Genomic DNA, 23,878 nt, shown 5'->3' on the forward strand with positions numbered 1-23,878 from the left:
GGTTGTAGACTCCGTCTCATGCTACCACTAGAGTGAGAGCACCGCCAGCATTCAAAAGTGACCAAAACATCAGCCAGGAAGCATAGGAACTGAGAAGTGGTCTGTGGTCACCACCTGCAGAATCACTCCTGTTTTGGGGGGTGTCTTGCTAATTGCCAATAATTTCCACTTTTTGTCTATTCCATTTGCACAACAGCATGTGAAATTTATTGTCAATCAGTGTTGCTTCCTAAGTGGACAGTTTGATTTCACAGAAGTGTGATTGACTTGGAGTTACATTGTGTTGTTTAAGTGTTCCCTTTATTTTTTTGAGCAGTGTATGTCTTCCGCATTTAACCCAACCCATCTGAATCAGAGTGGTGTGGTGGGGCTGCCTTAAATCGACGTATTCAGCGCCCGGGGGAACAGTGGGTTAACTGCATTGCTCAGGGACAGAACGACAGATTTTTAAATTGTCAGCTCGGGGATTCGATCCAGCAACCTTCCGGGTTACTGGCCCAATGCTCTAACCACTGCCTGCAGCCAACCTGCCGCACCCTATGTGAATGATTGGATTTACAGTGTAGTGTTAAAGTTGTCCTGAGCCTTTTAACCATGTGTGTAAATGAAGAATTTGACCCTTGTCCTTATTCTAATCTAAACCCAGATCATCAGCCAGTCTGTTTCTGCGATCATGCTAACTAATTCATTGTCATGTGTCTTGACAACAGCAATGGAATTGTCAAGAGCACAAAGATCTGAGACCAAGCTAGCAGAAATCAGCTCAACAAAGAAACCAAACACACAGATAAACATTTTAAACATTTATTCTCATCTGTCCAAAAAAGAACATGGATGACAACAGCAACCATCTGTAAAACTAAATCCTGCCCCGTCTTTCGATCTAAACACACCAACAAATACATTTCAAATAAGTTTTGCACGTTTGGGAGGAGTCGATAAGAGACGAACCAATCCGCTCGCACTTCCTAGGAATCTAGCTATGACAGAAAGGGAGTGGGTCCAGGAGTATTACCAGGTAGGGGGTGTGTCATATCAATAACACTAAGTTCACGGTCCTCTACCCACTGAAACATGGTCAAAATATCCCAACGTAGCCCGACAGATTCAAAGGCACAACAAAAAAAGTCTACTTACACAGAAGAGAAAGTATATGAAAACAGACGTATCAGAAGCATATTAGTGAGTCTCGGTTCTGAATGGAGGAGGGCGGGATGTACAGTAAGTATAAATTAATCTGATTGGCTGTTTGTGGGAGGGGTAGAGTGGGATTGGCTGGACAGGGGAGAGAGGGCTGTATTAATTGGTCCAGAGGGAGGTCAAAGGGTCATTGAGGGTAAAGGTCACTCTATGACGACCACGTCAGCATCCTCGTCTTTCTTCTCTACCGCCACACCCTCATCCTCTCCTCCCACTCCTTCATCCTCCTCTTCCTCTCCCAGCTCTCCTTCCACTCCCTCATCCTCCTCTCCAAACTCATCTCCAACTTCAAACCCGTCTTCCTCTTCCTCTCCTCCCTGCTCCAGCTCTCCCTCAGCCTCACCCTGCGTTTCCCCCTCACCCTGCGTCTCCCCCTCACCCTGCGTCTCCCCCTCACCCTGCGTCTCCCCCTCACCCTGCGTCTCCCCCTCACCCTGCGTCTCCCCCTCTCCTCCCGCTAGCTTCTCTACTTGCGCCTCCTCCTCCCCTCCGTCTGCTACCGCCACTCCTCCCTCCTCCATCTTCTCCTCCTCTACCCCATCAGCCCCGGTGGCCGCCTGCGATGTCTCTGGCCCCGCCTCTTCCTTGGTGGTCTCCGCCAGGCTCTCATTGGTCAGCTCAGCCTCTGACACCTCCATAATCATTGAGTCCTCTGGGTCCTGGTCGTCCTGGTTACCGAGGAAGGGGTTCTCACCCTGCAGAGAGGAGAGAGGGGCAGGGTCAGAGAGTGAGAGAGCCAGTGGATGTTCTGTGAGAGATAGGCGTGTGTGCTTGTGTGTGTGTACCTTGAGGTAACTCTCCAGCTTCTTTCCGATGATTTTGTGGTTGAGGATGCTGCGAGCCACTGACAGACTGGCCCTCTTAGACTGCTCCATCATACCCTGGGGTCACACAGGGGTCAGTGGGGAAAAAAGTCAGAGAGAGCATAGCAAAATATAAAATAAAAAGTGCTTCTGTATCCAACTATCCATGCTCCCTGCCAATCTCAACCAAGCAGGGTTCATGTAGGCCTGATTACCCACTGTGAGCATGCTACTGCGGAGAGGATGGACGTGTGCGTGTTGAGACGTGAGCCGAGGTGTCTAGTTAGCTGGAGTTAACACCTGTCATCTAGTTGCCAAAAAGGACCACAACGGTGTTTATCCTCGACAATGACCTGCTGGAGCAGCGATCTACTTTTAATGATCAACCAATCAGTTAACCGATCAACTAGGTGATTAACCAATCACTGGTCCTTGATAAACCTGCTGTATGTAAAGTAGTGTGCTGTAGCTTGGAAGATGTGGATAAATGTGACTGGATGACAACATGACGTTTCTTACCGTCAGTAGGGCTGTGTTCCTAAAAACGTTAAATCTTGTTTTTTCCATTCTTTGCCACGATAGTAACAAGTATCGCAATACTGGTATCATCCAGCCCCTACAGTCAATATAAACTGACCTGGTATCATCCAGCTCCTACAGCCAATATAAACTGACCTGGTATCATCCAGCTCCTACAGCCAATATAAACTGAGCTGTGTAGTGACCTGGTATCATCCAGCCCCTACAGTCACTATAAACTGAGCTGTGTACTGACCTGGTATCATCCAGCCCCTACAGTCAATATAAACTGACCTGGTATCATCCAGCTCCTACAGCCAATATAAACTGAGCTGTGTAGTGACCTGGTATCATCCAGCCCCTACAGTCAATATAAACTGAGCTGGTATCATCCAGCCCCTACAGTCAATATAAACTGAGCTGTGTAGTGACCTGGTATCATCCAGCCCCTACAGTCAATATAAACTGAGCTGGTATCATCCAGCCCCTACAGTCAATATAAACTGAGCTGTGTAGTGACCTGGTATCATCCAGCCCCTACAGTAAATATAAACTGACCTGGTATCATCCAGCTCCTACAGTAAATATAAACTGACCTGGTATCATCCAGCTCCTACAGTAAATATAAACTGACCTGGTATCATCCAGCTCCTACAGACAATATAAACTGAGCTGGTATCATCCAGCCCCTACAGTAAATATAAACTGAGCTGGTATCATCCAGCTCCTACAGTCAATATAAACTGACCTGGTATCATCCAGCTCCTACAGACAATATAAACTGAGCTGTGTAGTGACCTGGTATCATCCAGCTCCTAAAGTCAATATAAACTGACCTGGTATCATCCAGCCCCTACAGTCAATATAAACTGAGCTGTGTACTGACCTGGTATCATCCAGCTCCTACAGTAAATATAAACTGACCTGGTATCATCCAGCCCCTACAGTCAATATAAACTGAGCTGGTATCATCCAGCCCCTACAGTCAATATAAACTGAGCTGGTATCATCCAGCTCCTACAGTCAATATAAACTGAGCTGTGTAGTGACCTGGTATCATCCAGCTCCTACAGTCAATATAAACTGACCTGGTATCATCCAGCTCCTACAGTCAATATAAACTGAGCTGGTATCATCCAGCTCCTACAGTCAATATAAACTGAGCTGTGTAGTGACCTGGTATCATCCAGCTCCTACGGTCAATATAAACTGACCTGGTATCATCCAGACCCTACAGTCAATATAAACTGAGCTGGTATCATCCAGCTCCTACAGTCAATATAAACTGACCTGGTATCATCCAGCTCCTACAGTCAATATAAACTGACCTGGTATCATCCAGCCCCTACAGACAATATAAACTGAGCTGTGTAGTGACCTGGTATCATCCAGCCCCTACAGTCAATATAAACTGACCTGGTATCATCCAGCTCCTACAGTCTGTATAAACTGAGCTGGTATCATCCAGCTCCTACAGTAAATATAAACTGAGCTGTGTACTGACCTGGTATCATCCAGCCCTTACAGTCAATATAAACTGACCTGGTATCATCCAGCTCCTACAGTCAATATAAACTGAGCTGTGTAGTGACCTGGTATCATCCAGCCCCTACAGTCAATATAAACTGACCTGGTATCATCCAGCTCCTACAGTCAATATAAACTGAGCTGTGTACTGACCTGGTATCATCCAGCTCCTACAGTCAATATAAACTGACCTGGTATCATCCAGCTCCTACAGTCAATATAAACTGACCTGGTATCATCCAGCTCCTACAGTCAATATAAACTGACCTGGTATCATCCAGCTCCTACAGTCAATATAAACTGACCTGGTATCATCCAGCCCTACAGTCAATATAAACTGACCTGGTATCATCCAGCTCCTACAGTCAATATAAACTGAGCTGTGTAGTGACCTGGTATCATCCAGCCCCTACAGACAATATAAACTGACCTGGTATCATCCAGCCCCTACAGTCAATATAAACTGACCTGGTATCATCCAGCCCCTACAGTCAATATAAACTGACCTGGTATCATCCAGCTCCTACAGTCAATATAAACTGAGCTGTGTAGTGACCTGGTATCATCCAGCCCCTACAGACAATATAAACTGAGCTGTGTACTGACCTGGTATCATCCAGCCCCTACAGTCAATATAAACTGACCTGGTATCATCCAGCCCCTACAGTCAATATAAACTGACCTGGTATCATCCAGCCCCTACAGTCAATATAAACTGACCTGGTATCATCCAGCTCCTACAGTCAATATAAACTGAGCTGTGTAGTGACCTGGTATCATCCAGCCCCTACAGACAATATAAACTGAGCTGTGTACTGACCTGGTATCATCCAGCCCCTACAGTCAATATAAACTGACCTGGTATCATCCAGCCCCTACAGTCAATATAAACTGACCTGGTATCATCCAGCCCCTACAGTCAATATAAACTGACCTGGTATCATCCAGCCCCTACAGTCAATATAAACTGACCTGGTATCATCCAGCCCCTACAGTCAATATAAACTGACCTGGTATCATCCAGCCCCTACAGTCAATATAAACTGACCTGGTATCATCCAGCCCCTAAAGTCAATATAAACTGACCTGGTATCATCCAGCTCCTAAAGTCAATATAAACTGAGCTGTGTACTGACCTGGTATCATCCAGCCCCTACAGACAATATAAACTGAGCTGGTATCATCCAGCCCCTACAGTCAATATAAACTGACCTGGTATCATCCAGCCCCTACAGACAATATAAACTGACCTGGTATCATCCAGCCCCAACAGACAATATAAACTGAGCTGGTATCGTCCAGCTCCTACAGACAATATAAACTGAGCTGGTATCATTCAGCCCCTACAGTCAATATAAACTGAGCTGGTATCATCCAGCCCCTACAGACAATATAAACTGACCTGGTATCATCCAGCCCCTACAGTCAATATAAACTGACCTGGTATCATCCAGCCCCTACAGTCAATATAAACTGAGCTGTGTACTGACCTGGTATCATCCAGCCCCTACAGTAATTATAAACTGAGCTGTGTACTGACCTGGTATCATCCAGCCCCTACAGTCAATATAAACTGACCTGGTATCATCCAGCCCCTACAGTCAATATAAACTGACCTGGTATCATCCAGCCCCTACAGTCAATATAAACTGAGCTGGTATCATCCAGCTCCTACAGTCAATATAAACTGACCTGGTATCATCCAGCTCCTACAGTCAATATAAACTGACCTGGTATCATCCAGCCCCTACAGACAATATAAACTGAGCTGTGTAGTGACCTGGTATCATCCAGCCCCTACAGTCAATATAAACTGACCTGGTATCATCCAGCTCCTACAGTCTGTATAAACTGAGCTGGTATCATCCAGCTCCTACAGTAAATATAAACTGAGCTGTGTACTGACCTGGTATCATCCAGCCCTTACAGTCAATATAAACTGACCTGGTATCATCCAGCTCCTACAGTCAATATAAACTGAGCTGTGTAGTGACCTGGTATCATCCAGCCCCTACAGTCAATATAAACTGACCTGGTATCATCCAGCTCCTACAGTCAATATAAACTGAGCTGTGTACTGACCTGGTATCATCCAGCTCCTACAGTCAATATAAACTGACCTGGTATCATCCAGCTCCTACAGTCAATATAAACTGACCTGGTATCATCCAGCTCCTACAGTCAATATAAACTGACCTGGTATCATCCAGCTCCTACAGTCAATATAAACTGACCTGGTATCATCCAGCCCTACAGTCAATATAAACTGACCTGGTATCATCCAGCTCCTACAGTCAATATAAACTGAGCTGTGTAGTGACCTGGTATCATCCAGCCCCTACAGACAATATAAACTGACCTGGTATCATCCAGCCCCTACAGTCAATATAAACTGACCTGGTATCATCCAGCCCCTACAGTCAATATAAACTGACCTGGTATCATCCAGCCCCTACAGTCAATATAAACTGACCTGGTATCATCCAGCCCCTACAGTCAATATAAACTGACCTGGTATCATCCAGCCCCTACAGTCAATATAAACTGACCTGGTATCATCCAGCCCCTACAGTCAATATAAACTGAGCTGGTATCATCCAGCTCCTAAAGTCAATATAAACTGAGCTGGTATCATCCAGCTCCTACAGTCAATATAAACTGAGCTGTGTAGTGACCTGGTATCATCCAGCTCCTACGGTCAATATAAACTGACCTGGTATCATCCAGCCCCTACAGTCAATATAAACTGAGCTGGTATCATCCAGCCCCTACAGTCAATATAAACTGACCTGGTATCATCCAGCTCCTACAGTCAATATAAACTGACCTGGTATCATCCAGCCCCTACAGACAATATAAACTGAGCTGTGTAGTGACCTGGTATCATCCAGCCCCTACAGTCAATATAAACTGACCTGGTATCATCCAGCTCCTACAGTCTGTATAAACTGAGCTGGTATCATCCAGCTCCTACAGTAAATATAAACTGAGCTGTGTACTGACCTGGTATCATCCAGCCCTTACAGTCAATATAAACTGACCTGGTATCATCCAGCTCCTACAGTCAATATAAACTGAGCTGTGTAGTGACCTGGTATCATCCAGCCCCTACAGTCAATATAAACTGACCTGGTATCATCCAGCTCCTACAGTCAATATAAACTGACCTGGTATCATCCAGCCCTACAGTCAATATAAACTGACCTGGTATCATCCAGCTCCTACAGTCAATATAAACTGACCTGGTATCATCCAGCCCCTACAGACAATATAAACTGAGCTGTGTAGTGACCTGGTATCATCCAGCCCCTACAGTAAATATAAACTGACCTGGTATCATCCAGCTCCTACAGTCAATATAAACTGACCTGGTATCATCCAGCTCCTACAGTCAATATAAACTGAGCTGTGTAGTGACCTGGTATCATCCAGCCCCTACAGACAATATAAACTGAGCTGTGTACTGACCTGGTATCATCCAGCCCCTACAGTCAATATAAACTGACCTGGTATCATCCAGCCCCTACAGTCAATATAAACTGACCTGGTATCATCCAGCCCCTACAGTCAATATAAACTGACCTGGTATCATCCAGCTCCTACAGTCAATATAAACTGAGCTGTGTAGTGACCTGGTATCATCCAGCCCCTACAGACAATATAAACTGAGCTGTGTACTGACCTGGTATCATCCAGCCCCTACAGTCAATATAAACTGACCTGGTATCATCCAGCCCCTACAGTCAATATAAACTGACCTGGTATCATCCAGCCCCTACAGTCAATATAAACTGACCTGGTATCATCCAGCCCCTACAGTCAATATAAACTGACCTGGTATCATCCAGCCCCTACAGTCAATATAAACTGACCTGGTATCATCCAGCCCCTACAGTCAATATAAACTGACCTGGTATCATCCAGCTCCTAAAGTCAATATAAACTGAGCTGTGTACTGACCTGGTATCATCCAGCCCCTACAGTCAATATAAACTGACCTGGTATCATCCAGCCCCTACAGACAATATAAACTGAGCTGTGTAGTGTACTGACCTTGCGGTTGAAGTTGTGGTCGGGGGACTTGAGGTGTTTCTGTATGACGTAGAACTGCATGGGGATGAAAAGGTCACAGGCTGCACAGTGGGCTGCCTCCACCTTCTTCATGAAGTGTTCCATACCCAACTCTGTTACAGAGGAGGAGAGAGACACGGGGAAATAGTTTGACCAGCATAAAAGAAAAACACAGAAAAAGCCTTTACAAATCCACCCTGTTCCACAGAAGGGTAGCAGAACAGACATACAGCATGTACACGCCACACACACAGTACATACACAACAGGGTTCCCTGTTCCACAGAAGGGTAGCAGAACAGACATACAGCATGTACACGCCACACACACACAGTACATACACAACAGGGTTCCCTGTTCCACAGAAGGGTAGCAGAACAGACATACAGCATGTACACGCCACACACACACAGTACATACACAACAGGGTTCCCTGTTCCACAGAAGGGTAGCAGAACAGACATACAGCATGTACACGCCACACACACACAGTACATACACAACAGGGTTCCCTGTTCCACAGAAGGGTAGCAGAACAGACATACAGCATGTACACGCCACACACACAGTACATACACAACAGGGTTCCCTGTTCCACAGAAGGGTAGCAGAACAGACATACAGCATGTACACGCCACACACACACAGTACATACACAACAGGGTTCCCTGTTCCACAGAAGGGTAGCAGAACAGACATACAGCATGTACACGCACACACACACAGTACATACACAACAGGGTTCCCTGTTCCACAGAAGGGTAGCAGAACAGACATACAGCATGTACACGCCACACACACACAGTACATACACAACAGGGTTCCCTGTTCCACAGAAGGGTAGCAGAACAGACATACAGCATGTACACGCCACACACACACAGTACATACACAACAGGGTTCCCTGTTCCACAGAAGGGTAGCAGAACAAACATACAGCATGTACACGCCACACACACACGGTACATACACAACAGGGTTTCCATTAGGAAAACGCAGCGCCGGACATTGACCGGCAGCATTTTCATCTACCGGACATTTAAAGATAAATGTACCAGACCCATATGCATTGGTTGCATTACCTGATTAGGTCGTCCGCCCACGGTTTTCATAAATAAATAATAATAATTACATTTAGATGATGGTAATTATCTCTTAACTGAACATGTAACTCAGATGCAATTTGAAGATGATACATTACATAGGCGGGGTGTCCATAAGGCTAGGGGGAAGCTTTCCCCTTCATTTTAATTGCCAAAATGATATTTCCTAATTAACTCACAAATGAGCTTTTTATTGATCTGTTTGTCAGCAGAGTAGGCTACCGTGTAAATGTTGTCCTATTAAAAGAGGTTCTGCTAATGTCTCCTGTCATCTAAAGTCTGGTAGAATTGCATGAAATGTGTTTCTAAAAAAGGCCAACATTTTCCTGTGCAAAGGAGAAAACAAATGTATGATACATAGCCTACTCTTAGGCTAAACGCTGTCTATCCAATCACAAGGCTAAACGATGTCTATCCAACCACCACAAGGCTAAACGATGTCTATCCAACCATCACAAGGCTAAACGATGTCTATCCAATCATCACAAGGCTAAACGATGTCTTATCCAACCACCACAAGGCTAAACTATGTCTTATCCAACCACCACAAGGCTAAACGATGTCTTATCCAACCACCACAAGGCTAAACGATGTCTTATCCAACCACCACAAGGCTAAACGATGTCTTATCCAATCATCACAAGGCTAAACGATGTCTATCCAATCATCACAAGGCTAAACGATGTCTATCCAATCATCACAAGGCTAAACGATGTCTGTCCAATCATCACAAGGCTAAACGATGTCTGTCCAATCATCACAAGGCTAAACGATGTCTGTCCAATCATCACAAGGCTAAACGATGTCTGTCCAATCATCACAAGGCTAAACGATGTCTGTCCAATCATCACAAGGCTAAACGATGTCTGTCCAATCATCACAAGGCTAAACGATGTCTGTCCAATCATCACAAGGCTAAACGATGTCTGTCCAATCATCACAAGGCTAAACGATGTCTGTCCAATCATCACAAGGCTAAACGATGTCTGTCCAATCATCACAAGGCTAAACGATGTCTATCCAATCATCACAAGGCTAAACGATGTCTATCCAATCATCACATTAGGAATAGTAAGCTCGATAAACACTAGTCTGCAAATGCGAGAATGCATGGAATGTTTTATTATAAATGTGACTTTTTAAAAAGGTGAAAATGTGCTTTTTCAAACTTGAAACCTGAAAGTTGATTTGAAAACCAATAGAACAGGAGAGGAAAAGGGCTACTGGTTTCAATGGCAATAGGAAGTCTATCAAATAACTGCCTGCACGTTTGGTTGGATTTTGGCTACTTTGAAGCAAGGTAAGACATGCCTCAATATGTAGTAAAACATATATTTTTTTATTAAATATGTTTTCAAGATTCATATGGCCTCCAGCTCATTACAAAGTAGTTTGTTGTTGCGATTGTGACGCAATAACTGGTCTTATTAAACGGACATGTTTTACTCCAGCAGCAACAAACAGCTGCCTGAGCTTGACCAGCAGTTTATTCACTGCTATTCCCATCAATGAAAAAGTTCAAATGCACTATGTCACAATGGGATTCTTTGTTTTCTCCTGGGGGGGGGGGGGGGGGGGGGGGGGACAATAGCCTTCACTATTATTAGCGACTAACGGAAACCCTGGTAGACAGCACATAAACACACTGCTGTCCTTACGTCTGGTGAGGTCCTGTTCCTTGTAGACTTGACAGATAGCAGCACAGTGGTTCTCCATCTGACTGGTCCTCTGCTCTGTCTTCTTATACTTGTTATTCAGGTACTCCTAGTACGTACACACACACAGTAAGAGGGGGGTTCCGCTCAAAACACATGGGAATCTTACAGAAGATTGAGTGTTAATGTGTGTGTGTCCGTCTGCATGTGTCTGCCTGTGTGTGTCCATCTTTGATTGTGTGTGTGTGTGTGTGTGTGTGTGTGTGTGTGTGTGTGTGTGTGTGTGTGTGTGTGTGTGTGTGTGTGTGTGTGTGTGTGTCTACCTGTAAGAAGTCTGTGGTGGGTTTGGACAGCTGACTGGACAGGAACTTGAAGTGATCTTTGTGGAACTTGCTCTCCAGGTGGGCTGCCATGTCCTCGTGGTAGAATGAACGGAACTTACACACCGAGCACGCAAACGTCACCCTGTCGACCACACAGAACAACAGTCAGACCACAAGCCTGCCGGCCCAATCAGAAGCAGATATGTTGGAAGGTGTGGTGAGTGAAACTACAGCTAAGTGGTTAGTGTTGAGTAATGCATTATCCCCCCCATCCATCCATTCACAGACTGAGAAAAGACTACAGGAGGTCATTCTGCCCTCACCGAGTATATTTAGGAAAAGAAGGAATGAGAGGCGAGAGGGAGGGGAGAGAGCGGGGAGGGAGGGAGGGGAAAGAGGAGAGAAGACAGGTCATTCTGCCCTCACTGAGTATATTTAGGAAAAGAAGGAATGAGAGGCGAGAGGGAGGGGAGAGAGCGGGGAGGGAGGGAGGGGAAAGAGGAGAGAAGACAGGTCATTCTGCCCTCACTGAGTATATTTAGGAAAAGAAGGAATGAGAGGCGAGAGAGCAGGGAGGGAGGGAGGGAGGGAGGGGAGAGAGGGAGGGGAGAGAGGGAGGGGAGAGAGGGAGGGGAGAGAGGGAGGGGAGAGAGGGAGGGGAGAGAGGGAGGGGAGAGAGGAGAGAAGACAGGTCATTCTGCCCTCACCGAGTATATTTAGGAAAAGAAGGAATGCGAGGCGAGAGGGAGGGGAGAGAGCGGGGAGGGAGGGAGGGGAAAGAGGAGAGAAGACAGGTCATTCTGCCCTCACTGAGTATATTTAGGAAAAGAAGGAATGAGAGGAGAGAGGGAGGGGAGAGAGCGGGGAGGGGAAAGAAGACAGGTCATTCTGCCCTCACTGAGTACACACAGAGCCTTCAGAAAGTATTCACCACTTGACTTGTTCCACATTTTGTTGTGTTTCAGCCTGAATTTAAAACAGATTAAAAAAATAAAATAATTGTCACTGGCCTGCACACAATGCCCATTATGCCATAGTGGAATGATGTTTCGTGAAATTTTTACAAATGTATTTCAAATGAACACTGAAATATCTTGGGTCAATAAGTATTCAACCCCTTTGTTATGGCAAGCCTAAATAAGTTCAGGAGTAAACTTGTGCTTAACAAGTCATGTAATAGTTTGCATGGACTCCCTCTGTGTCCAATAATAGTGTTTAACATGATTTATGAATGACGACCTCATCTCTGTACCCCACACGTACAATTATCTGTAAGGTCACTCAATCGCGCAGTGAATTTAAACCATAAAGGTTTTCCAATTCTTCAAAGGGCACCGATTGGTAGATTAAAAAAAGCATACGCTGAATATCCCTTTGAACAGGGTGAAGTTATTAATGACACGTTGGATGGTGTATCGATACATCCAGTCACTACTAAGATACAGGCGTCCTTCCTAACTCAGTTTCTGGAGAGGAAGGAAACCGCTCAGGGATTTGACTTTTACAGTCACAGAGCTTAATAAGAGAAAACGGAGTATGGATCAACAAACGTTACTTCATAATATTAACCTAACTGAAAAAGTGAAAAGGAAGCCTGTACAGAATTAAAATATTCCAAAAACATGCATCCTGTTTACAACAAGGCACTAAAGTAATACCGCAAAAATTGTGGCAAAGCATTTAACTTTTTGTCCTGAATACAATGTTGTTTGGGACATACTCAACACATTACGGAGTACCACCCTCAAAATTTTCAAGCACAGTGGTGGCTGCATCATGTTATGGGTATGCTTGTATTAAGGACTGAGGAATTTTTCTGGATAAAAAGAAACAGAATGGAGCTAAGCACAGGCAAAATCCTAGAGGGAAACCTGGTTCAGTCTGCTTCCAACAGACACTGGGAGAGGAAATCACCCTTCAGCAGGACAATAACCTAAAACACAAGGCCATATATGCACTGGAGTTGCTTACCAAGAAGACTGAATGTTCCTGAGTCACAGTTTTGACATAAATCTGCTTTCAAATCTATGGCGAGACCTGAAAATGGTTGTCTAGCAATGATCAACAAGCAAGTTGACAAAGGTTATTCTAACATGTATTGAATGGACAAAAAAAGAGAAATAAATCCATTTTAATCCCACTTTGTAACAAAATGTGGAAAAAGTCAAGGGGTATGAATCCTTTCCGAAGGCACTGTATTTAGGAAGAGAAGATTCCGTATAATAACTCTGACCTCTGAGCAAGAGTAGAGAGGAGAAGATATGTAAAGGAGAGACAGAAAAGGAAGAAAATTAGACAGAGAAATTAAGAGATGTATTTTGTAATAACTGACCTCTGGGTTTGACTTTTGGGTGTTAGTGTGACCCCTGACCTTTCCAGGAAGCCGCCCCTCTTCCTCCTGTTTTTGGGGACCTTGTCCTGGGGAGGAGTCTGTTTCCCTGTCTGGAGCTTCTTCTTCATCTGAGAGATCTCCTCCTGCATCGACACCACTGGGGAGAGAGGAGAGGTTACAGTTGGAGAGGAAGACAGATGGAGAGATGAGGCAAAGATAGGAGGGGAGACGGGGAAAGAGCGAGGGAAAAGGAGAGGAGGTTTTTGTGTTGAGGGGAAGGGAAATAGGGAGGAGGTGACAGGGAAGCGGGCAAGGGAGGGAAGCAAGGATAGAGGCAGTCTATTGAAAATTACATCTAGAGTTGTGAAACGTCACCCAGCTTGAATAAAAGATGGGCGGAGCAGGAAAGAGACTGTAGGTAGGTTTGCATTGACCCAGGTTCATTTGACAAAAGTAATACGGCAACAAAAAAAAATACTGAAACGGCAGCTATAGGAGAAATGTTCTCTGCTCAACATTCTCTCTTTAGTCCAACTTTCTTTATAGCGGAAAATGAAACTTTACTAAAGTATAATTTTTAAGGTATGCGGGGAATTCTAAACACTTGTTAAATCAAGCTTACTTCATCTCTCAATTTATATTATTTTCACTGCATCAAGGATAGCGTACACAGACGTTTCCACTTTTGCAGCCTTCTTCAGTGTAGGTAAAAAAAAGAAATCTTCAAAACAGCATTTGTAGGGAACAACCGACGAGCAGAAGGTGCTTCTAATCGGGGTTGCCACTCATCTGCCAATCAGGGACGAGGCTTTTCTGGTCTTCCTGTTTCACCATCCAATTATTTCAGATCTACAGGAGTGCAAGTTTCACCATTGCGACGCATTGGCACATGAGATTTATTAGAATATGGCTCGTTAGTCAATTATTGCATTCTATCTATGTTGGCTTTCGCAGGCTACCTGAGACAGATAGGTGGGAGGGCAGACTAAATAGATCATGGAAACACTTCCAAGACACTAGATGGGAATGTGTTTGTTTCTATGACAACACAGTTCAATGGAAACGCACCGTAGCAGGCTATTGTCCCATCTCATTACAATGTTTTCTAAATGTCCACTAATTATCATTACTTTAAATCACTGGACAAGCTCATGGAAACTATTGTAGTCATTTTGTGAGGAGGAAAACAGGGGCCGGTTGGTGAAGAGAGGAGGAGAACAGGGGCCGGTTGATGAAGAGAGGAGGAGAACAGGGGCCGGTTGATGAAGAGAGGAGGAGAACAGGGGCCGGTTGATGAAGAGAGGAGGAGAACAGGGGCCGGTTGATGAAGAGAGGAGGAGAACAGGGGCCGGTTGATGAAGAGAGGAGGAGAACAGGGGCCGGTTGATGAAGAGAGGAGGAGAACAGGGGCCGGTTGATGAAGAGAGGAGGAGAACAGGGGCCGGTTGATGAAGAGAGGAGGAGAACAGGGGCCGGTTGATGAAGAGAGGAGGAGAACAGGGGCCGGTTGATGAAGAGAGGAGGAGAACAGGGGCCGGTTGATGAAGAGAGGAGGAGAACAGGGGCCAGTTGATGAAGAGAGGAGGAGAACAGGGGCCAGTTGATGAAGAGAGGAGGAGAACAGGGGCCAGTTGATGAAGAGGAGGAGGAGAACAGGGGCCAGTTGATGAAGAGAACAGGGGCCAGTTGATGAAGAGAACAGGGGCCAGTTGATGAAGAGAACAGGGGCCAGTTGATGAAGAGAGGAGGAGAACAGGGGCCGGTTGATGAAGAGAGGAGGAGAACAGGGGCCGGTTGATGAAGAGAGGAGGAGAACAGGGGCCAGTTGATGAAGAGAGGAGGAGAACAGGGGCCAGTTGATGAAGAGAGGATAGTAGGAGGTCTAATAACAGAGGAGGAGATGAATCCATCTTACCTTTCTCTCCATCAGCCGGGGCTTTGGTTGCCTGGAGAGGAGAGAAACAAAATGAGTAGACACACACGGTCACACAGATGTGTTAGTTAAGTCACAGCAGCTGGGGTCCTCACCTCATTTTCTTCACCGTTGTTCTCTGCTGGTTCTGTCAGAGAAAGAGAGAGACAGAAAGACAATCAAGTCAGACAGTGCATAGGGGTAGTTTGTGTGTGTGGACTAGAGGTCGACCGATTATGATTTTTCAATGCCAATACCGATTATTGGAGGACAAAAAAAGCCGATACCGATTAATCGGACGATTTATTTAAAAAAATATATAATAATAAATATATAGATCATACACACACACACACATTTTTGTAATAATGACAATTGCAACAATACTGAATGAACAATGAACACTTTTATTTTAACTTAATATAATACATAAATACACACACGCACACAGCTCTGAAGTGACAATGATACTGAAGAGTCTGCTTAGGAGACAAATACTCGCAACTTTTTTTTTTTTACCCCCTTTTTCGTGGTATCCAATCGCTAGTAATTACTATCTTGTCTCATCGCTACAACTCCCGTACAGGCTCGGGAGAAACGAAGGTCGAAAGCCACGCGTCCTCCGAAGCACAACCCAACCAAGCCGCACTGCTTCTTAACACAGCGCGCCTCCAACCCGGAAGCCAGCCGCACCAATGTGTCGGAGGAAACACCGTGCACCTGGCCCCCTTGGTTAGCGCGCACTGCGCCCGGCCCGCCACAGGAGTCGCTGGAGCGCGATGAGACAAGGATATCCCAACCGGCCAAACCCTCCCTAAACCGGACGACGCTAGCCCAATTGTGCGTCGCCCCACGGACCTCCCGGTCGCGGCCGGCTGCGACAGAGCCTGGGCGCGAACCCAGAGACCACTGCGCCACCCGGGAGGCCATACTCTCAACTGTTTGAATAAAAATAGCGTTTAAGTTACCTGTGATGAATGTTGAAAACAAAAACTTTAATTTCTATATGTAGGAAATCCTATTTTAATAATGGGCATGGTAAGAATTGACAACCAAAGTGCGAGTCATAATTCCCATGACACCTTTTAGCAAAATCTGAAAAGCGCTTCCTTCATTTATTCCATAGGATATTTTTTAGATTCACTTAAAATAAGGTCTGTGTTTCGTGTAGGCTTACATCACCGTGACAATTTTATAACTGTGTAGATATCCATAGGACAAGGTAACTGATTAATATTGGCTAAATATAAGCGAAGATACATTTTTTTGTAGAGTGGATTTATGAAAATATGTTGACAAACGTTACGTTATCCTAGTGAGATTTACACGGGTATCAAAACGTCGAGGCGGTTTAAGCCTGCACGAAACACAGACCTTATTTGAAGTAGATCAAGACATTCTCTATGGAAGACATGAACGGTAAAATAACGAAGGAACCCCTTTCAAATTCAGCCGCAAGTTATTACAGGAATTATAACGCGTCGACTATTTCTCTCTAAACCATATACCTTTGACTAATCCGGAAACTATCACCTCGAAAACAAAACGTTTATTCCGTTCCGTATTTTATCTAACGGGTGGCATCCATGAGTCTAAATATTCCTGTTACATTGCACAACCTTCAATGTTGTCATAATTACGTAAAATTCTGGCAAATTAGTTCGCAAAGAGCCAGTCGGCCCAAACTGTTGCATATACCCTGACTCTGCGTGCAATGAACGCAAGAGAAATGACACAACTTCACCTGGTTAATATTGCCCGCTAACCTGGATTTCTTTTAGCTAAGTATGAAGGTTAAAAAATATATACTTGTGTATTGATTTTAAGAAAGGCATTGATGTTTATGGTTAAGTACACATTGGAGCAATGACAGTCATTGATTGATTGTTTTTTTATAAGATAAGTTTAATGCTAGCTAGCAACTTACCTTAGCTTACTGCATTCGCTAACAGGCAGGCTCCTCATGGAGTGCAATGTAATCAGGTGTTAGAGCATTGGACTAGTTAACTGTCAGGTTGCAAGATTGGATCCCCCGAGCTGACAAGGTTACAAATCTGAGGCAGAACGTTCCTAGGCCACCATTGAAAATAAGAACGTGTTCTTAACTGACTTACCTAGTTAAATAATGATTAAATAAAGGTGTCAAAAATAAAATGTTCTTTTTTAAACAGCGCCCAAAAATACTGATTTCCGATTGTTATGAACACTTGAAATCGGCCGACCTCTAGTGTGGACAGTGTCGTCTGTTCTGTGTGTGTGTGTGTGTGTGTGTGTGTGTGTGTGTGTGTGTGTGTGTGTGTGTGTGTGTGTGGTACCTTCAGCGGTCTCTCCACCTGCGCTCTCTGTCTTGTTCATCTTAGACTCTGGTTCATCTGCTGCGGTCAGAGTCTGTTTCCTCTTCTTCTGACCGTCACGCTGACCACCACCAGGCTGCTGCTGCTGCTGAGGGACATCATCATCACATTGGTGACGTGGCCAGTGACACTCTGCTTCTTCAAAGTCAAATATCTTGAAAATGTGATTGCTGACATGCAAAACATTTTGGGACTATCAGTGGACTAATAAAACTTTTCCCCATCTTTAACTTGGATCCCTTCACCATTACTATAATAGACTTTTCAATAGATTCTCAAAAGGAACTTTTCAATAGATTCTCAAAAGGAACTTTTCAATAGATTCTCAAAAGGAACTTTCAGTGGACTCCCCGGCATATCTCCACTATTACCATAAGGCCTCCATCAGGGGCAGAACCAGGCAAAATAAAACCACAAGATTAAAACCCAGAGAAAAAACATTATAATGGAGTTTGGTCCAGATCTCTGCTGGGTGGTGTTGGTAGGGGCTACTATTTCTTGGAACAGGGCAGTTTCCTTTCAATGGGAGGGGGACAGTTTGGTTCAATCAGAGGCATTTGTGGCAATATTGAATAGGGACTGGGGCCGATAGTATGATGACCCAACTATAAGTTTGGGGGGCCGATAGTATGATGACCAAACTATAAGTTTGGGGGGGGGGGGGGGGCGAGCGTTGCTGTCAATGTGTTGGTAGTTGTCATGTCAATTATATCCACGCCTCCCCAGTCCCTTGGCGCTGTAGGCAGGGTAGGGGAGCATTTAGGGGGTACGGGGGTTGATGAACAGGGGCGGGGGGGTTTGGTAGGTAAGTCATCATGCCCTGCTGTGGGGCTGGCAGACTGGCGGGCAGTACGGTAGGGTACTTACTCGGTTGAGGGGCCTCTTGCGCCCGCGCTGGTGGCCTCCCTGGGGGCCCCCTCCAAAGTGTCGCCCTGGGAAGTCCTGGTGCCCAGGGACCCGGCCCTGTTGAGCGGACTGGTGGAAGGCCCCGGTCTGGGGGGGCATGCGGTGGCCCAGGAGGGATGGGAGCTTGCCCCTACCCCCAGGGGAGTGACCGCCACCTCCCCGGCCTCCTCCTCTTCCACCCATCCTACCACCACCTCCACCCATGGGAGTGGGGTCGGATCTGCGGCCTCCAAACCCTCCGCGGCCTCCCCCCCTTCTCGGGGAACGCTGGCCTGCTCCGGCCCAGCTTCCTCCTCCTTGGCCACTGGAGAAGGAGTCTCTCATGTTCTGCCGCTGCATCTTAGCAGCTCCGTAGGAGGAGGAGCTGTCAAAGCCTGAGCTTAGACCACCACCTCCTCCGAAGCCTGAAGCTCTTTGGGTCATGTCCCCTCGGCCATCGCCGTAACCATAGCTACCGGATCTGTAGAGATCCCGGGAGGGGAGGGAGGGGCCCCGTGAGTCGAAGGACTCGTATTGGTCAAACCTGCGAAAAGGGGGAGGGAGGGAGTGGTAGAACGAGCAGAGAGTGAGGGAGGGAATCTCTCTTCCCCTCCTTTTACTCCTCTCTCTGACATGTTTCCCCCCAAGGTGATGAGCCACATTAGTGATGTCATAATGATGCAGAATGTTTCTGCCAATCCCAACGCTGCTGAGTCTTGATGTAGGCATTCATGGCAGGAAGGCTTTTCTCTGTCAACATTTGGTTTACACACATTTGAGCATTCCCCATTTCTCATCCACCCCACCCTTCTCTCTGGAGTCAAAGGGGGGGTTGGTTGGTACCCCAGTAGTGGGGGAGGGGGGTTTACTCCCTTTCTAGTCAAGATGAGGTGGAGTGTCTCACCGTGTGGGGTGGAGGTGGGGACAGAGCTGGAGCTGTACAGAATATCAGGGTTGGTTCATGGGTCACAGAGAGACAGACAAGAGCAGCCTTATAGAAACAGTACTGTTCCATGTCGCAATTTGTATGTGAGGGTGATTAGACTGTACCACAATACAGAGGGGGGGGGGGACGCATTTAGTTGGTGTTCCTTGTGCATTTACAAAGGTGGGGCCTCAGCCAAAATATGAACTTGGTTGTTGTCACCGTCATTCGCCCCCCCCCCCCCCCCCCCCCCCCTCGAGCAACCTCCCACTCAGACACAGAGAGTCAGGATGAGGTGGACATGTTGGTTTATTTGTTTGTTCTGAGTCAGATAGATCAGAGAGGGGAGTGCATTTGGGGGATCTGTGGGTGCTGCACTTCCACCTCCATGACACAGGGGGGGCAGTATACTATAACAACCTGCTGCTGACTTCCCTGTGTCTGGGAACTGTGACTGTGGTGGTGAGGGATCTACCTGGGAATATGAATGGGAATCCATAAGCATGACAGTATAATGAAGACAAACCAACTACACCCAGGACAACATACTGGGTGGGAGGAGCCAGGTAGAGGCTCATATCTCTAGTGCTGGGTGGAAGGAGCCAGGTAGAGGCTCATATCTCTAGTTCTGGGTGGAAGGAGCCAGGTAGAGGCTCATCTGGATAGTTACTATCGTTACTTCAACAACAGTTAAAACCCCCTAACTACAGCTAGCTACCTTCTGGTTTAGACTAAACCTACTCGTGTTACCCAAACTAACGGACGGGAATCGGAGAAATAGACTACTTATCCTTAACATGTTATGTTTCAGCAAATTGAAGCAATACGTATCCTCGAGATCTGAAAATCCATAGGGGGAAAAATGGTTCCCAATTCTACAAAATCAACCATATGAGTTTAGCCTTTAAATCAAAATGTTTCCCCAACCGAAATACATTGGATATTTACCCTGTAACCCTTACCGTTACATCCTAGTTGTGTCCAGGGGGAGGGGCTAGCTAAGGAGGGCGGGGACAGGAAAGATGTGGGTGGTATGTAGTGATTACAGGGAGTGGCTGTGGCAGTTGTGAGTTGATTAAAGTAGGGAGAGGGAGGCTGTGGCAGCAGCATTGTGAGGTGAATAAAGCAGGAAGAGAGAGGCTGTGGCATCAGCATTGTGAGGTGATTAAAGCAGGGAGAGAGAGGCTGTGGCAGCAGCAGCATTGTGAGGTGATTAAAGCAGGAAGAGCGAGGGTGTGACATCAGCATTGTGAGGTGAATAAAGCAGGGAGAGAGAGGCTGTGGCAGCAGCATTGTGAGGTGAATAAAGCAGGAAGAGAGAGGCTGTGGCTGCAGGATTGTGAGGTGAATAAAGCAGGAAGAGAGAGGCTGTGGCAGCAGCGTTGTGAGGTGATTAAAGCAGGAAGAGAGAGGCTGTGGCAGCAGCATTGTGAGGCGAATAAAGCAGGAAGAGAGAGGCTGTGGCATCAGCATTGTGAGGTGATTAAAGCAGGAAGAGCGAGGGTGTGGCAGCATTGTGAGGGGATTGAGAGTGATGGAGGTGTGAAGAGAAAGGGGGATTGATATGGGAAAAGCTAGCTGCAGATGTGTGGAAAACACAGGAGAGGTGCAGGTCAGATGATTGTGTGTGTGTGTGTGTGTGTGTGTGTGTGTGTGTGTGTGTGTGTGTGTGTGTGTGTGTGTGTGTGTGTGTGTGTGTATAGTGTTGGAAAGGCAGACTACACAACTGTGTGAAGGTGCGTGATTGATCTTGACTGCAAAGACGTGTGTGTGGAGAGTTGAAACCAGGGGAGTGTTAAGTTGTTAGCTTGCTTCAGTTCGGCTGGTGCTAGCTATAATATTCGGCTAGGCGAACTGAACGAGTGTGGTCACATACTCCCTTAAAAGACTTGAAAAATTAGAAAACCGCGGCATAGTTAGTCCATTTTGAGGCACTGTAGCCAGTATACACTCCCTCAAAATAGTCAAGAGTTAATCTAATAACTCATGGAATATCAAATGTTTACGTTTTTTTTGCAGACGAGATCATAGTCAATTTTACATGTAACTAAGATGTCTTATTGCTCAATTTTAAAAAATGCTTGAAAACCAACCATCTCTCGTTGAATGACAAAGACTTTCCTGAAGAATCAATACTGTTTGCCAGAACAACCCGGTGGGAAATGTACCGAAGACCACAAAAATGTCACAATGTTGTCATAATATATGCACGAGCTGTTCAGGACACTTTAGGCTGAGAAGCATGTGGACGCCTTTACCAGCCAGAAAGAGGTGTGTGCAGGTCAGCTAGAGCTCTGTGTGTGTTACCTGTCGCTGCGCCCCCCGCCTTTCATGCCTCCCTCCAGCTGGGTCAGCATGTCAAGGCGTTGGTTGATCTTAGCGATGACAGCGTCTGCACTGGTCCCCGTCGACAACAGAGAACTCCCTGAGAGACCCCTCTTGTGCCCTCCTCCGTAGCCCCCCATCCCTGACATGGAGTCCTTGTAGCCCCCTCCATACGAGTCATAGTTGTCTGAGCCTGGGGGGAGAGCAGAGATGGTTTTAAAGTGAGGATCACACAGTTTACAGGCAGGGGTATAAAGGTGTAGCTAGCTAACTCAAAATGAGCCAAATCATAGGCTACCTCGTTTAAATTCCAATACATTTGATATGGGCGCCTTTGGCTAAGTGCATTTTGTAAATATGATTAAGTCAACACAATAAATTATGTTTAAAGCACAGGAGGCTGCTGAGGGGAGGACGGCACCTAATGTCCAGGAACAGAGCGAACGGAATGGCATCACACCTGGAAACGATGTGTTTGATATGTTCCACTAATTCAACTCCAGCCATTACCGCGAGCCTGTACTCCCCAAGTAAGGTGCCAGCTAACACTGTGGTGTAAAGTGTTACTGTTCATTCAACCAAAATCGCTGGCACATATTCCTGGGCAATTCAGATATGTAACGTTTTAGACTGGTGTGAACAGATACAGTACGTTCTCTCTCTCTTACCTCGGCTCCCCGACCCTCCACCGCCTCCCCAACTCGAGTATCCTCCTAACAGATTAAAGAGAGGTTTCAAATTAAAGGGTTATCTACAAGCACTCCCAAAACGGGTTGTATAACGTAATGTGGCATAACGTACACAAGCGTAGCATAGCTAGCTAATGCATTCACAGGGGTGAACGTTTGACAACAAAGAAACGAGTTAACCCGCTTACTTAGCTGTAAGCTAACATCTAGCTAACATGTAGCTAGCTAACCAACTAACTTCGCTAGCTAACGTTAGTTAACTAGTCGGCAACCTTGCACCTTTACACCCCGTTTGGTTAAAAAAAAACATTAGCTATACCGTTAACGGTGGCAGTCATAGCTAGTTAGTACGTTAACGTTCGTTACATAAACTTGAAGGGCTATGGGGAACGTATTCTCTGGAGGGTGGAAAAAATGTAGAAAAACGGCATATGGCGGCCATTTCCTTAACGCTATTGTGGGTTCAAGTCGTGGCAGACGGACTCCATTTTAATGAGATTACACACTAAGACTGTGACGTTCTCTTTCTATATAACCACAGCTAGATACGTATTACATGCATTACCGGTTCTGTAAAATGACCATGTATAACGTACAAAATAACGTTACTATTTTAGCTTGCTAGCCATCTTGAATGTCTAGCTAACGTTAGCTTCTAAGTAATTGGCTAGCTAGATGACGTTAGTAATATAACATCTTGAACATGAATAACCTAGTGAAAATGTAAACCCATTGACATATTTTGATACATACCTGAACTGTAGCCACGGCCTTCCATAATTTGATGATATGTTATTGTTGTTTACGGATTTAAAAAAATATATACAGCTAGCTACTGTAGCCGTTAGCAAACCAAGAACAACGGACACACCAGTGGATGAATACGTTTAGCTAGTGTCACCAAACGACACCTCCTCGTTTCTCCCATTGGGTCATCCGAAAGCAGGAAGCCACTCCCCACACTACTGTTGGCTGATCAGAAAACTCTACACTGTAATTGGTTATCCAGTCTGTCAGTTAAAAAAAGCGAGTCACGGTACAACAATTTTTCTAATCAGTTACTGTGAATAATCATCATTTTTCTTTAACATATTTTATAGATTTTCCTTTTGAGAAAATATTAGAAATCAGTAGTATGCTACAAGCCTGGACAGCAGTGAATGAAACAGTCAGAGAGCTCACAACATGTACATACAAATAAATACGTGTTTTTTAGTTTTTTACTTGCATCCAAGGCACAATATACATATAAAATA

General features: G+C 45.6%; 1 protein-coding gene and 1 long non-coding RNA gene across 26 annotated transcripts; both read right to left on the reverse strand.

Moving 5' to 3' along the window:
* Positions 1-790: 790 nt before the first annotated feature.
* Positions 791-23,503, reverse strand: akap8l (A kinase (PRKA) anchor protein 8-like). Of its 4 annotated transcripts, none has more exons than XM_055907419.1 (13): positions 23,376-23,503; positions 22,602-22,646; positions 21,916-22,126; positions 18,666-19,227; positions 17,760-17,886; positions 15,561-15,592; positions 15,448-15,478; positions 13,572-13,689; positions 11,201-11,342; positions 10,881-10,986; positions 8,103-8,233; positions 1,986-2,081; positions 791-1,895 (listed from the first exon to the last, which is right to left on the reverse strand). In XM_055907419.1, the coding sequence occupies exons 1-13, from the start codon at positions 23,398-23,400 to the stop codon at positions 1,344-1,346; spliced, it is 2,178 nt and encodes a 725-aa protein (XP_055763394.1). In that variant the 5' UTR covers positions 23,401-23,503; the 3' UTR covers positions 791-1,343. The 4 variants fall into 4 exon arrangements, with proteins under 4 accessions (XP_055763394.1, XP_055763395.1, XP_055763393.1 ...); XM_055907420.1 differs by having other exon boundaries at positions 17,760-17,883; positions 23,376-23,502; XM_055907418.1 differs by having other exon boundaries at positions 13,533-13,689; positions 17,760-17,883; positions 23,376-23,501.
* On the reverse strand, positions 2,088-8,096 carry LOC129839783 (uncharacterized). Of its 22 annotated transcripts, XR_008757092.1 has the most exons (5): positions 7,217-8,096; positions 7,091-7,140; positions 5,262-7,040; positions 4,518-4,819; positions 2,088-4,441 (listed from the first exon to the last, which is right to left on the reverse strand). It is a non-coding gene; the product is annotated as an uncharacterized LOC129839783 (long non-coding RNA). The 22 variants fall into 22 exon arrangements; XR_008757089.1 differs by having other exon boundaries at positions 5,262-7,517; positions 7,632-8,096; XR_008757093.1 differs by having other exon boundaries at positions 5,262-7,467; positions 7,594-8,096.
* Positions 23,504-23,878: the final 375 nt, after the last annotated feature.

This window comes from Salvelinus fontinalis, chromosome 40, assembly GCF_029448725.1.
Source record: "Salvelinus fontinalis isolate EN_2023a chromosome 40, ASM2944872v1, whole genome shotgun sequence".
In the NCBI taxonomy this organism is placed as follows: Eukaryota; Metazoa; Chordata; class Actinopteri; order Salmoniformes; family Salmonidae; genus Salvelinus; species Salvelinus fontinalis.